Below are 15,221 nucleotides of genomic sequence, written 5' to 3' on the forward strand. Positions count from 1 at the left end.
TAAAAATGATATTGTTATAAATTGTGAATGTTTGCACGATTGATATAAACAGTTTTATGTATGGTTAAGTAATAGTAGGGCTGTAAAGACGTTCTCAATGGAGATTTGATAATGATGGCAGATGGTGATACAAGAACCGTGCAAAGTAACTGGATTTTGATGGTGCTTGGATGGGGCCGATGTGATTTTCATTATGTGGCTAGATTTGGGTAGCTTAATTTATGGGTTATGGCTCTTTAAGTTGGATCTTTTAATTTTCAATAATTTTGATGTTCTTTTTTGTCTCAATAAGGACGTTTCAGGTGTTACTTTACAGTTGTAATTAATTATATACCAAATGCATTTCTGATTTTCTCATTATTGCATACAGATCAAAAATAGGTATATATTTTACATCTGACAGAATTGCTACAGTGAGTACGTATGTAGGCATATTCAGATTCTTACCAACTTTACTGACACAACGACACATCTCACAATCGTGGAGTTACAATCCTGAAAGCACGTATAAAATTCTTTTCAAATAACAACTCCAACATATTCAAACAAACAAACCATCATAAGTCAGAGAATCAAGACACACCATTACCGCATCATTCCGGGTAATAAACTGCCATCATTTCACAGGAGCCCGACTCTAAATCCCGTTTGGCGCATCCCTAAACACCTCATACATTGCCGACGTAAATAAATCACTGCGCGTGAAACAATAGAGATTGAGGCCTTGATGGTGGGGAAAAAAATCATAAAAACACCATTACGGAGACGTTAACGGATCCATGACTGCCTCAATACTGAATTCTGAAGGAAAACGATGGGGAACGATGCTAAACGTCTTTATCGTGAGAAGATGGAGAAATAATATTCGTTTACTGATCTACTTTAGTGTTTGTCAATAACCTACAGATGTAGGGGTTTTGATCGGTTGTAAGTTTCTCGGTGTCAAGGTTGGGTGAAAGACGAATCCTGATTGTTAGTCTTTTTTAGTTACGTTTGAAATCTCTTTGACGGAATGGATATAATAAAACAAAATGTTTGGAATCTCTGGATAAATTGCAAAAAAAAATTACCAGGTTATTTCAGTTTGTGATCCAGAATTTTAAAAAATTGTGTAATAAATAGTTTTAATTCAATAGTTGTGAATAATTCCCACAAGAAATAATATAATGATTGCTTGAATGGTTGTTAATGAAACTTTTTGTTCGGCAAACTACAATAGATATAAAACCTTTATGCCACAAAATCAATTTCAATGTCAAAAGTCGACATTAGAGAGAAACTGCGAGAAACGGTCACTAAGATATAATTTTATCTTTTAAATATTACATTATTCCTTTAAGATTACTTTTGCTTAAGAACAAACTAATACTTAAGGATGGAGAGCAAATCTGACCAGATCGAAGACCATGCGTCTATCGAAGACATTTACCAAGTTGCTGAGCTGGCTTCAACGTCTTCTGAAGGATCCATTTATGATGACCCGTCCATTCGTGCTTATGACGAATCTTCTAAGATGAAGCTATATTTAGAAGGTTTATATAGTCCTGGTAGTGGAGATATATGTACGAAGTTTGCGACCATGTCTCGGAGCTCAATGTTTTTACATCAGTATTATCAATATCCAAGTGTTAAGGATCCGGGAATTGAACAGGCGTTGCTGTTTCCAGGTTTGTGCATTACGCTCTACATTCATCTTCATTTACTTCATCAACCTTTGTCTTGACGTTTAAAAAGTGCTGTCTTTCCGCCTCTAAATAAATTATTTTTGATTTTGAACATGAATTTTCATCTCCCTTCCATAAATTGATTCGCTTTCTGCAGAAATGCTAATAAAATGCTGGTGATTTAGTCATAATTAACAGGTAATTTTTATAAACATCTTCATATTCCTTGACTCCATTTTATTTGTATAATCTAATTACAGAAGGAAAAAAGATATATGCAGACGATGGTCAGGAGTTATACCTAGATTTATGCAAAGAAATGGATATTATCCCAGTAAGAATGTTCCATAGGCAACTAAAGACGAAGAGTATAAATTTAAAGGTATGTTTATATGTCGTCCCGACTAATATTATAAATGCGAAAGTTACTCTGGCTGTCTGTCTGTAGATACACTAAAATAGAAGAAAATACATAGTTTACTTTTCATCCGGATGCGGGTAATAGTTCCCTCAGGATGTAGGTGGAAAGATGGGAACAGCTAGTTATTAATAGTAATGAGATGACAGAGAAGAAAGAAGCGAGATCAGAGTCAGGACAGCAAGAAGATCAAGAACTAATTAAACTGATTGTAAAGATTATTATTACCCAATGATTTTACTATATGTTAATTAACCCTTATCTTTGTTCTAGTATTATGGCGTGAATCCAGTAGGAATAAGAGCGATGTGCCTTGCCTTAGCTTCGAATCGAACTGTAGAGTGTCTGGACCTGACCAGCAATTTTTTGGAACATCTTGATGCTTGCTACCACCTGGGAGAACTGTTAGGCAAAAGAACTGCTTTGAAGTCACTCATTTTAAGTGGATGCAGGTAATGAGCTAAATATATTTTGTTAATGTTCATAGGATTTTAAAAAGGCAGTCTTTATCCCATTTTTGAATGCTATAAAACTTGCAATGTCTTTATTGTAGTCTCATGAGTCTTATAATTTGACTAGCCTTTATTTATTACTTCTTTTCATAGGTATATGTATGATAATTTTAGCTTCATCTTGATCAAATTACTTCTAATAGGATATATATCTGTGCCATATTTTATCCAAACCGACGGAGCCGTTTTTCCGTAAAACGTAAATCTATAATATAAAAATGAATCGCAAAATGTGTTGGTAAGCGCATAACTCAACTCGCCTGGACCAATTTGGCTAATTCTTTTTTTGTTGTGTTTGTTATTGTCAGGAGAAGGTTCTTATGAAAAAAAAATAGGGTAAAGTAGAGAAGTCAGTTGACGCTAGTAGGTAAAAAAATAAACTTTTTCATACAACTGAAAAAGTTTATTTTTTTACCTTTTATACGTTTTCATACTACTGAAAAAGTTTATTTTTTTTACCATTCTACTAAGAATTTGCTGGTTATTTTTTTTTCTTTACAGAATTGGATACCGAGGACTGCAAAGGGTTATAGTACACCTGCACAGTCGCATCATGACTACACTAGATGTAACAGGGAACAATATCCTAGATACTGGTGTTTCGTACATCGCTGAACAAATCCGACATGGAGCTATAATTAGAAGGTTAGTTCTCAACAGCATTTATTTCTACATTTGATAGATGATTTTTAATCAATAAAAGGTCTTTTTACCCTTTGGGTAGGCAATTCTATAGACTAGGACCCTATTCGTGTAATACAGTTGTGGGGCGCGGCAAGTTTGGCGACAGCGGATGATACGCATGGGACCCTAGTTCAACTCTTTTACAGTCAAAAACCTGCCTACAAAAAAAATCCTAATGGACCAAAAAACAGACTCAGTTTTCTAAGTCTAGTTTTAAATATGTTTCTTGCAATTCCAGGTTGAATTTGGGACGAAATGATTTGTCAAGTGAAAGCTGCACCATGTTGGCCGAAGTTCTAGAGATTAAGCCTGTTGTACAGTATTTGGATCTTTCATGGAATAAGTTCGTAAAGATGAAAGGTGACGATGATGATACTTAATGACTTTGCAGGATGCAAGGGCTGTTGTAAGCTTGTTTTGGTGCTGTTATTTTGCTATGCCAATGTCTCGCCACTAAATAGCTGGTTAAAAAAGGCAATAAAACAGCTATTTAATAAAACAATTAAATAAAAAGTACACGTTGAAAATTGTATCATTCATGTACTTACGATAGCATATAATATCAAGGACCCAGTAGTACATATCCCTCTACACTTCACAGCGTTTAACGTGATGAAAGTTGGCAATAAAATTGTTGAGGCGAGCGCACACATTGCCGTTTAGGAACGTCCAGGGGCTCAAACTTTCAACTGGCTATCTCATCCACGAGGTCCCCCCCTTGCATCCCTCCTCATAAATATTAAACAGACCCAGTTCCCTACACTTTTATTTTCAACATGTATTTGACGCGTATTCCAAACTCATGTATGATCTGCATATTTGTCGATAAAAAATCTGCAATGTCAATCAAAATGCGGTTTTTTTGTGCACCGTTCAAATTGGATGAAACGAATTTTGGAGCTGTAAAACGGTGAAATATTGAGGCTTATATCAGGTTTTATGAAACATAATGGTTTTGTTACGTGGGATGGAGCGAGGACAATGACGGGTTGGACTTTAATAGTAAAAGTTTTTTTTTTTGTAAATACATTTTCCAGTGTTGTATAAAGATGAAAATGTCATATTGACAAAATAAGAACAATAGTTTCTGAGCTTTTGTCTGATGTCCATATAGATGTGGAATGCAAATATTCAGGTCCAAACAAACATTTCAATTTTGTAATTCTGCAAACAATGTAGGTAAAGTCACTGACCCTTTCCAAGATGATAAATTCCTATCCATCCTTCCATTTAGATAGAATATTGAAAACATAAGACAATATACAGAGTCTATAATTCTTATTTCACCAGGTCCATCCACATTACTCCGTATTTTGTCTGTAAGTGACGTGTTAGTCGAGCTCAATATGGCGTGGACCAGCATTGCAGTTGTGAGAGAACTTGGGAACTTACTGGGAATAAAAACATTGAAGGTGTTGAATCTTAGCAATAACAGGTAATTTCTCTTATAATTATTTACCCTTTTGTTAAGATCTAACTCGTGCCTGATAAACGCCGCGAGTTTGTCAGTGCTTCAGAGGCACTTTGAACTGGCTATCCCGGCTCCATTTGAACACCTTTTTCAGTCATTACTGGTAATATATCAGAAGCTGGAAAATCTTACCATTTTCGCCAATGAATAGTGGGTTGCCCAGATAACTGGGTTGAATAGGTCAGATCAGAGAGCCTTCATTTGATTAAATTCGTCATCGGACTAAATATAGTTAGAGAAAGGCTCGGCAGATGACATTTTTTTCTTTTAGATCCACCGTAGCTCCACATTCTCTCCATAAAAAGAGACACTTATAAATATCGGCCATTACATACTAAGCGTGTTTTATCCTCGTGCCATGATATGAAGTTACAATGGTTATATCACTCAAGAGATCCGTTTCCTTATTAACTGTAAATGAGGCACAATTATGTCTATTTTCAGCGAGACACTTCATTACCTGAGAAGCGAAGAACGTTAAAAGAATGACGCCTCAAGCGATGTCCGTAAATTATTGTCACTTTAGGCATTTTGACCTTAATTGAAGGCGTTCTCTAAAATGGTTTGTTTGTGCGAAAAAATAATCAGGATGTTGGCTTAACTTTGTTTTTGGAGCCATTTATTGTCATTATCCCATCTTCTGAGGAGTTTGTTCCACCGTCTTCTTCTTGGCAAAAACACATAGAAAGTGGTGAAGGGTGTTCGTTTTTGGAGCTGTCGCATGTAATTTTGACGTTCGAAAGTGCTGTTTTTCAGCTTACATTAAATAAACGATTTTTGGATAGACTTTGATTTTTAAGAATGTGTGTCTGTGTCTAAATTGTAATAATTTGTTTTCAGATTAGGGTCGCCTTCAGCTCACGTGTTAGCCAGTAGGCTTCACTTGGCGAAGAGTCTACAAATATTAGACGTGTCAAGCAACCCATTTACGCCATCCGATGCGTTGTATTTGCTTTCGAAAATGAGACATAAGAAAGTCAGGCTGAAACAACTTCTGATGGACTATATTTCGGTCAGCAAGGAGTTTGGCATAGTATGTAACTTTTTTATTTTATAAGTAAACACAGTTTGTGAACATAAGAGCACTTTTTTTAACGACGTCAAAAATCATCAAATGACCCCTCCCGCTGTGGGTTAGCAGCGGTGAGGGAGTGTCAGACTCTTACTGACTAAAAACCGTCGTGTTCCGTCGTAGGCCTTTTATGTACCAGGGCCGCGGTAACTCTTTCGAACAATTCCGCAGTCTCGGCAGGCTTTGGCCCTGCTGGGCCTAACATAAGAGCACTTGTAACAACATTTTTTTCCTACAGGAATTAAATGAGATAAAACAGCTAAGATCCAGGAAGAACATGATTGTAACCCACGGAGATATTCTTCGCAACTACACGCTGCCGGAACGCGATCTGAAGGGCATACTGATGAATAGACTACATCTAGTTATGAGCAAGATGAAACATATCGATATTGATATCTTGTACGTTTGTAACACCTCTTTATTTGCAGTGTATTTTTATTTCAGGGGTTCATTTGTTAGTCAGACAATCAATAAATAGGTTGAAATGAGGACCTAAATCTATACTTCTATGCTAATATAATAAAGACATAAAACAAGATAATTTGTTTGTATCCTTAAAGGCTCTGAAAGAACTTAACCGATATGAAAAGTACTTTCACCGCTGGGAAGCTAGACTATCCCCGAATAATAGACTATATTTTATCTGGCTACGGGTTGTAGTTCGTCATTCGTCGGTTGGAACCACGGGAAAACGGCTTTTACATAAGGAACATAAAAACCCTTTTTGATTAACACTACTTTTGCTACAAGTATATAAAGCTTAGATTACATTAATTCAATTATTACACTATCAGAATTTAACTCTCCCTCATTTGTTTTCTTTCTTACAGATTATATTTCCTTGAACAAAATAAAACTAAAAGTACTCTTGAAACGAGTGAGTTCGCTCGAATCTTAAAGCAATATGAAGTTCCTCTAAAAGACGACTTCATCCAGGAATTCGTCAAAGCTTTCTCGGGATCCAGAGCTGCGGCAAAATTGATCAATCTGGACCGTGAGTTTAGAAATCACTTAAACGTATATTCTGAAGTCGTGGTGGCGTAGTGGCTAAAGAACCAACCTCTCGAGGCTACTAATAAAAAAGGTGAAGGAAAACATCTTGAGGAAACCTGGACTATAAAGTCTGAAATCACCAAACCGCATTGAGCAAGCGTGGTGATTAACATTCAATCCTTCTGCGTGTGTGAAGAGGCCTGCACCCAGTAGTGGGACGATAAAAAAAACGCTGTAACAATATATTCTGTAACCATGTAGATTAACACAGATTTGCCTCCATAAAATACATTTACCTACATAATTATGTTGGTACAAAATGAACTCTTCTTCTCTCTTCTCTCTGAAAATACAGTCCACCATGGTTTTCAGATTTGATTGGATTAAAAACTAAAATACGCCTTTGCCACTCTTACCTATAGTTATTATGCTCACTTGATCATTCTCTTTCTCTTATGTTCTACAGTGGTAGTAGACTATATCCGGCGATTTTTTCCGGATAAGAAGCTACCCCCGACGCCACCGGCAACTGTTGTAGCCCAAACTGGGACCCAAACTCCACTTCCAAGTAATAAGAAGACGGGTAAGAAGAAAAAGTGATAGCCTTAAGCATATCTATATTTTTTGCCTCTATATTATTCTTATGTAACTCAATATTTAAAGAGAAGGAGTTATAGTGCGTTTTTCAAAACTTCGGTTACTGTATCGCTAGTTATTTTTGTTTTAGATATTATAGTCGTACCTATAATTTAATTTTTAACTCGATGTCTTCACGACACATTATTATTATCTAGATTTTATTTTAAACTTAACTAAAATAATTATTCATTTAAGCTAAATATTCATTAGTTGCTTATAATTTATAATTTAAATATAGCTGCTTGCAGATGAATTATATTTTTTACATCCTAAGAAACAACTTACCTAGAAACTAGAACTAAATCTAAGAAATAGCTTTAACATTATTTACATTATTGAACTTCAAAATTTAAGATAAATTTTAATTTTAAGTCATTATTATGTTATTGTTGACTAAATAAAAATACGTTAAAAATACCTGTCTTTATTTATTTCATATTTACCTGTTGCACCATTTAACTATAACTTTAATAACTATTGGCCGATTTAACTAATAGGTGGCAAGCATACAGCTATTCTTTCGAGTTAAATGGTGCTAGCTACCGTACTACACATGAAATACCTTCAAACTTATATCAAAAGCAAATCCCAAAGAAAGAGAATCATCCTTCAAACAACACAAACCAACAACTCAAAACCAGAAACAACGCCAACAACAGTTAATTACCCCGATGAACCGTTAACAACAACATTGAATGCACGTTGCACTCATCGCGTCGGCAGCGAACAGTTTGGAAAATGCCCTGTAGCGTCATTTGATAGTACTACATGCTGTTATGGTGCGTGCACACTGCGATACGTGGTATTCGTAATATTTTATGCTTTATAGTTAGGAATAGTTTCCGTAGTATGGTTGCCTTAAAGGCACAAGTAGCGATCACTACAAGTCGGTTATATTTTGTTAGAATTTGAATTAATATAATGCATGCTCAGAGCGTCACCCACCATGTAGTTATAAAGATGGTGTCGAGACACGCGGAAAAATACACCGTTGTAATATACGAAGATTTCGCGCATAAGAAATTAAGAGAATTTAAAGTCTAAAGCAGTATCATCATCAGCCTTTTTATCGTCCCACACAGAGAAACATTAAACATTAATCACCACGCTTGCCCAATACGGGTCGGTGGTTAATGAAAAGATCGGTTAGTATGAAAATTTTGTTTTTTAAAATTTTCAATAATTTCCGATTTTTTTCCTTTCGCTGAATTATTATATGCAAATGCTTATGCACTGCATATGTCTTGCGCAGTTGGCTAACCTCCTTACATGAGAACAGTCGTCTTAGCCGATAATCGGCTAGGAGGATATCATCATCTGTAAAATCGTTTGATACAACATTCAAAACTCCTATCATGTAACATTCAGTGTACACGTATCACAACAAAACTACGACCGGGAGATGACGTCAGGAATTCGCTTCGATATCAAACCACACCAAAGGTACTGAAATTGCTGCGAAGCACTGCAATTACTACCTAATTGATGTCATACTTTTGCCTAATTAGTTAATTTTGTGTTCGTACTAGGGCTAGTTTCATGTCGAGCTTATCATGCATCGGAATAGTGTTTTGAACTAGTTATCTGTATCAATTTGGGGTATAAATGGCTGTTTTGTAGACTGGACGGATTTAATTCGTGTTTTAATAATTCAATATATAAACCGTTGTTTTAGGATGTCAAATATTAGGTTTAAATAGCTCCGACAATATTTTATTTTCAGTCTTTTTTTTAACGAGTTTATATGGATTCAATAAAAAAAGTATAAAGCATAAACTATATATTTAAAAAGTATAAATTATACGTCTGTAAATAAATCGTAGCTATAAAGGTTTATTTACAGACGTATTACTTAAAGAAATATTTTCATAAGACAGTATAACATTACACATAAAGTCTACATAATTTCCTGTACTAGGTAAGTATTTCATGAGATTCCTTTAAAGATACTCTCGATGTATACCAATAGATGACATCAATACTCCTAGTAAAAATAATATCCACTAGTTATCGGTTCCCATTATAAAAGATAAAAAAAACCATAAACTTCCTCATATATCGCTCACAACAGCTTAAAAGAAACCTCAAGCGAGCAAAGCCGTTTGTTTTAATTTGGCGCGTAAGTGCATCGCGCCTTAAAAGATTAAACACTCGGCGCTCTCCACTAATTACTTTCAGTAGAAGTGGGGAAACACATGCTTCAGTGTGAGCGGTTTATTTCAATATCTTAGGAAGTAAGACTGGTTTATATTAAGCTACATTTTTCTTTGCAGTTTCAGCCACTTCTATATAAAAACTGCGGCTCTCACCCGGATATAAAGAAGCCTATGTAAAGGACATAGGCTTCCTTCAGGCTTCAGACTATCTGTTTACCAAATTTCATTGTAATAGGGTCATTAGTTTCGGCGTAAATGCGAGACAGACAGACAAAGTTAATTGTCAAGAAATACAGCACTCGAAAGAAATTCGCTTCACATTAAACTAGTTTTTTCCGCGCGGTTTCACCTCCGTCCCGAGGGTACTACTTCTCACAGCAGAATAAATAAAATTTAGTCATGAATAGTGTCATTCATCTTTTATCATGCTAGGTTTCATCAAAATCCGTTCAGCCGGTACAGCGTCATAGAAAAACCAACATACAAACTTTCACATTCCAAACTTTAGTACCTACATAGTATAGATGTATAGGATTTACAAGGCTTATTAAGATAATATAACTAAACTGCACTAACAGTTCCTAGCAGTGTTAATTACTAGCTTGCACGAAGACGGTCTAGTCTGTACACACACTGACAATTGAGGCGCCACTTAATTAACATTATGCTTGTACACACTCAGTGACTGTGTCGTGATGGACTGCTGGTTAGATTGACTGGTTGGTAAGTGTAGGACGAAATGCTGTTTAGTCGTAAAGTTAGCCGATGCAAAAAACGGAGTGGTATAAATGTTTGTAGTTTTAAAGTTATTAGCTCTTTTATATTTTGACTAGTTTCTTTTAAAAAAATATTTTTGAAATTTATTAAATCTCTATTAAATGGACTCCTTACGGATTCTAACTTTTCAAGTACCTTATTAGTTAGTTACTTATCATGTTATCATATACTAGTAAACAATACACAATTTTAAATCAAGTAAACTCATCTGAAAGTTCCATCAAAATTTTCCTCGAATATTTCTCACCAACATCGATATAGATCCCCGCCTTAAATACACATTTATATCGTAAAAGACAACCGTTTCGGAGCCTTTGTGGTACAAACAAGCAAACAAAAAAGTTTCTTTCCCTTTATAGTGAATAACGTTAAGTTAGTTTTCACTTTAGTTTGTATAACTGCTATAGAATTTTAACGAGTCAAGAGACAGTGGTCTTTGAGACCCTTAGAATGCAGTAATTATGGTGTAAGGGTTAAAAATGAATAGTGTACATAATCTGCACCTCGGTGCGCCTCAATTAACAAGTGATATCATAGGGTTAGGCCTTTAAAATAGCGGAAACTTAGAAAATTACATTTATCCGATATTAATCAGAACTATTCTAGCAAATTAATACTATTTGACCATGGAAATTTTTATACGTTTTAAACGTTAAACAGTCAAAAATATTTAGTTCTGATATCCACTGTTTTCAAGGAAATTAATTTGGCTAAAATTAAATCTACTTCTTGCCATCACCTTACAAGCAATCACGAAAAATAACAACCTATAAGTGCCTAATTTAATGGGCACAAATTAACAAAAGTAAAACGTAACATATTATTTCCTGAAATAACATCACATTTACGGCTTCAACTTTCATAATAATCATGAACATCTTTATCGCCAATCTAGGAGCCATGTACTATCTATACGTATTTATTGTACACAGGAAATTAAGCCTTTTGTCGTTCATTCGTCTGTCTATAAGAATCATTTTTGCTTGCGTGCTACGGGAACTGCCTTCTGCGTAGCATCGCTTACCTTGCTGATGCGCGTAATTGGACTATGGACTTTATAGGTGAGTGAATAAGGGCGGTTTTCCTGTGTTTTATGAGGTGTTGCATATTCTTTTCCTATTGAAGTCCAGTGTATTGCCATGAAGATAGAACGCTGTTGTGCACTTAAGGTAGATACTTAGGGTTAGTGCTGACGTGTCGGTTTGATAGGTTAAGTTATTTTAAAGACCGTAAAGTAAAAAACTTCATCTCAAACTCCTTGAACTTATCCATTAAACTGCAGCTTGGTTTAATAAATTAGACTTTTATAGTCTTAATAGCACATACCTAAAAACTCAAATGCACTTATCATCCTCCGAGCCTTTTTCCCAACTATGTTGGGGTCGGCTTCCAGTCTAACTGGATTCAGCTGAGTACCAGTGCTTTACAAGAAGCGCCTATCTGACCTCCTCAACCTAGTTACCCGGCAATCCGATACCCCTTGGTTAGACTGGTGTCAGACTTTCTGGCTTCAGATACTGTTAAAAACCCTATTAAAAAAAAAAACAGTCAAATTCAACAACACGGTGCTTAGAAAATTATGTAAAGTTAAGAGCGTGTACGTCAACCGCGCGCCATTTGGCCTAAAATGGTACTTTTCAAACCACTGTTTCTCAGTAACTACTTTTCCTATAACTATGTTATTTTTTAATAACGCAAGATAATTTCACTGTCCATATAGTTAATTGAACATAAATTTCAATTTGTGTAGTTTATATACTTAAAACCCCTATAACGTAACAGATGTTTTATAAAATTCCCGTTCAGCGTCTATTTCGAAGCTTAAATTCATGTGAAAACAGTGGCAAATCTAATCATATTTATTTTTTTACTCATAGACGAAATCCCCATGCCTATAGTTAGTTGAAAACATTTTTTGATTTAGGTCTCTATCTTTCAGAAAAAAATATTTTAACAATGTGAAAAATTGTGATTTTCAAATGCTTCTTTTACCTATCTATCTTACTTAATTTAATATAACAATTATTTACTATAGTAATATAACTCTTTCTTTAAAACATAAACTTTATATTATAATTTAATCTCTCGTTTTTATTTTTTTATAAATTATTTAAAACTACTATAAAACGCTGCACGCGAGTCAACTCAAACCAGACCGCCGCAAGGCTTCACAGAGAGAGGACGTGTCGCTCCGTCACATCGCGTAGGGTGAATAACCTCTGCCGTGGATACCGAGAATGGAGTACATTTCAAGCGCGACCAACAAATCTTGATACATTACTATTTTATTTAAAGCTCAATTTTGAAGCATATTTTTTTTATCGATTGAGTTGAAATTTTGTTTGAATGTTCAGTTTTAATGACAATGTATGATTCTATATCCAATATGGCGGTATACCCAAGATGGAGAAAAAATGTTTTAATGCATTCCTACGATATGGGTATCAAATGAAAGGGCTTGCTATGAATAACTCGAAAAAAAATGTGTCGCGAGTCTAAATCCAATATGGCGGACTCCTTAGGCTAGAAATCACTTATTGCAGATGTCTGTTACCAATCGAGCGATAATTTTTTTTTTCATTTTGGATGTACCCAAATTTTGACTTTTGATCTCGAATAACTTTTGAAGCATATAGGATAGATAACTTAAAACTTTATTTGCAATGGTAAACCCAAGCTCTTCACCAATATTTGGCTTTCCGGCAATTGTTGTTATTTGACCACAATTTTTCGGTCTGGATGGACTGGACCATTCATATAAACAATCAATTTTTCAAATCGGTCCAGGCGTCTTTGAGAAATCGAGAACAATCAAATTGAGAACAATCACAAAACAATCTAATTGAAACCTCCTCCTTTCTTTTTTTGAAATCGGTTAAAATACAGAAACTCTTAACATTGTCATTAATCATCAGTCGACTATTTAGTACTGTTGAAAATTGTATGTAATATACAGAAAGTCCTCAAAACCAAGGTTTTCATAGGTGCCCGATTTTTTTGCAAAAGAGTGTAAGTATTAACGACTTATTTTCATGCTTTTATATTTTAGACATCCATAGACTTACACTATTTTCCCGCTATTAACTATTTACTAAATAATATATTTTTTGTTCTACCAATTTCACTCGAAAGGATCAAAATGGTTTGTGTGACTATACGTGAAGTATGATAGGCACGCACACAGCCGCGACGCTAGTCTGCGCGGTTTTTTGCGTTGAATTACCTAAAGTTGACATCGCGCGCCGAGCGTACACGCTCTTAAATAAAAATAATAAAAAATGTATGTATGTAATGCAAATCTACAATACAAAACTTTCAATGTTACCTCCTGCAAACACAAGTGACTCGGCTCGTTTTTCAGTTCAGCGCACATTACTGGCCGCGACTGTACTACAAACAACATTAAACTTTTTATCTCTGACTGTACCTGTCCGCTAGTATAAACTCTGTGAGGATTCCTTCAAACTATTTTTTTTTTGTATTTAAATGTGCATAAATGTTAACTGTGTAAAGTTTTGACAGGTAGAGCAATGCTCACTTTCACCATTGTTACAGCCTAAACACGTCCAATGCTGGACAAAGGCGTCCCTCAAGGTCAGTGGTAATGCTTATACCTACTCACTATGTACGTTGTGTATGTTGGTGAGTGCATTACAAGATTATTTTTTAGCTTCGGAAATGCTGCTACCCATACACATAGGTAGTCAACCTGAAAACCTATAATTTCAATGTACAATTCAAACTCCACTTTTTTATTACTTATCCCACTGACATTACATACTTATTACTTATCCCATCTCCGAGCAAAGCATTTAAAATCCCACTTGGTGCTGTATGGAAGTTATACCGCTACCAGTCGATCGCCAGAGCCTCGTTTGTTTTTCTCCAGAGTGCATCACGGGTAGCTGAGGTTGGCAATTGGTGCAGGACGCTGTTGATTTCCTTTCTCACAGAAACAAACAATTTTCCTTTAAGTTAAATCACTACATAGTATAAAACAAAGTCGTTTTTTCTGTCCCTATTCATCCCTATTCCCCGTGTCCCTTAGTACGCTTAAATCTTAACTAACTACGCAACCGATTTTCATGCGGTATTTTTTATATAGATAGAGTGATTAAAGAGGAAGGTTTATATGTATAATAACATATATTCAACAGTGGGAAAATACTGTTATCCAGTGCGAAGCCGGGGCGGGTCGCTAGTTAGTACTAAATCACCCTTCAAAAATATAATGAACAAAACTAATACAATATTCAGTGTAAGCACCACTATGATATTAGTGCGACCTTCCACGGGTCTACCGATACCTCTCGTTAGACCGTGACTAACTTATATAATATCATTCATAATTCGGGTCGGGATCGAATTTTATGTAATGGTAGCGCGCCTGGTGTAAATTCTGAGCGCGGTCGCCGCGAGGCTATTGGAAGCACTCGTGTCACCTCGCACGACGGTAGAATCGTGTGGATGTGACTTAATTGATAAAAGGGATTACAAAAACAATATTTTTAAAATAAAATAAAACAAAAAATATTTTAAGGAAACGGTATTATTATATGAAACTGATATTTACCAGTCTTTATTAATAATTGTATTAAAGATATGTTTTTGACAGACTTTCTTTTGCCTTACAATTTCAATCAAGTCTAAAAATATTTTTAATTTTTTGATGCCTTGTACGCCCCTTTGTCTCCAATATTTTAAGAAATCAATAGGAAAAACTAAGCTGTTCTAGACTCAAAAGATCCTTCAGAAACCCCCAACTTACGTACCCAATCGCCATCTCCACAGCGAAAAAAATTCAAAACGACCTAAGAATCAAACATAAAAAA

General features: G+C 35.3%; 1 protein-coding gene across 1 annotated transcript; it reads left to right on the forward strand.

Moving 5' to 3' along the window:
• Positions 1 to 1,278: 1,278 nt before the first annotated feature.
• On the forward strand, positions 1,279 to 7,854 carry LOC110370435 (leucine-rich repeat-containing protein 74A). Its single transcript, XM_021326230.3, has 10 exons — positions 1,279 to 1,667; positions 1,925 to 2,046; positions 2,356 to 2,534; positions 3,096 to 3,239; positions 3,517 to 3,638; positions 4,569 to 4,713; positions 5,590 to 5,782; positions 6,060 to 6,223; positions 6,655 to 6,818; positions 7,284 to 7,854. Exons 1-10 carry the CDS (start codon positions 1,376 to 1,378, stop codon positions 7,415 to 7,417), a joined length of 1,659 nt encoding a protein of 552 aa, XP_021181905.3. The 5' UTR covers positions 1,279 to 1,375; the 3' UTR covers positions 7,418 to 7,854.
• Positions 7,855 to 15,221: the final 7,367 nt, after the last annotated feature.

Source organism: Helicoverpa armigera, chromosome 4 (assembly GCF_030705265.1).
Source record: "Helicoverpa armigera isolate CAAS_96S chromosome 4, ASM3070526v1, whole genome shotgun sequence".
NCBI classification, from domain to species: Eukaryota; Metazoa; Arthropoda; class Insecta; order Lepidoptera; family Noctuidae; genus Helicoverpa; species Helicoverpa armigera.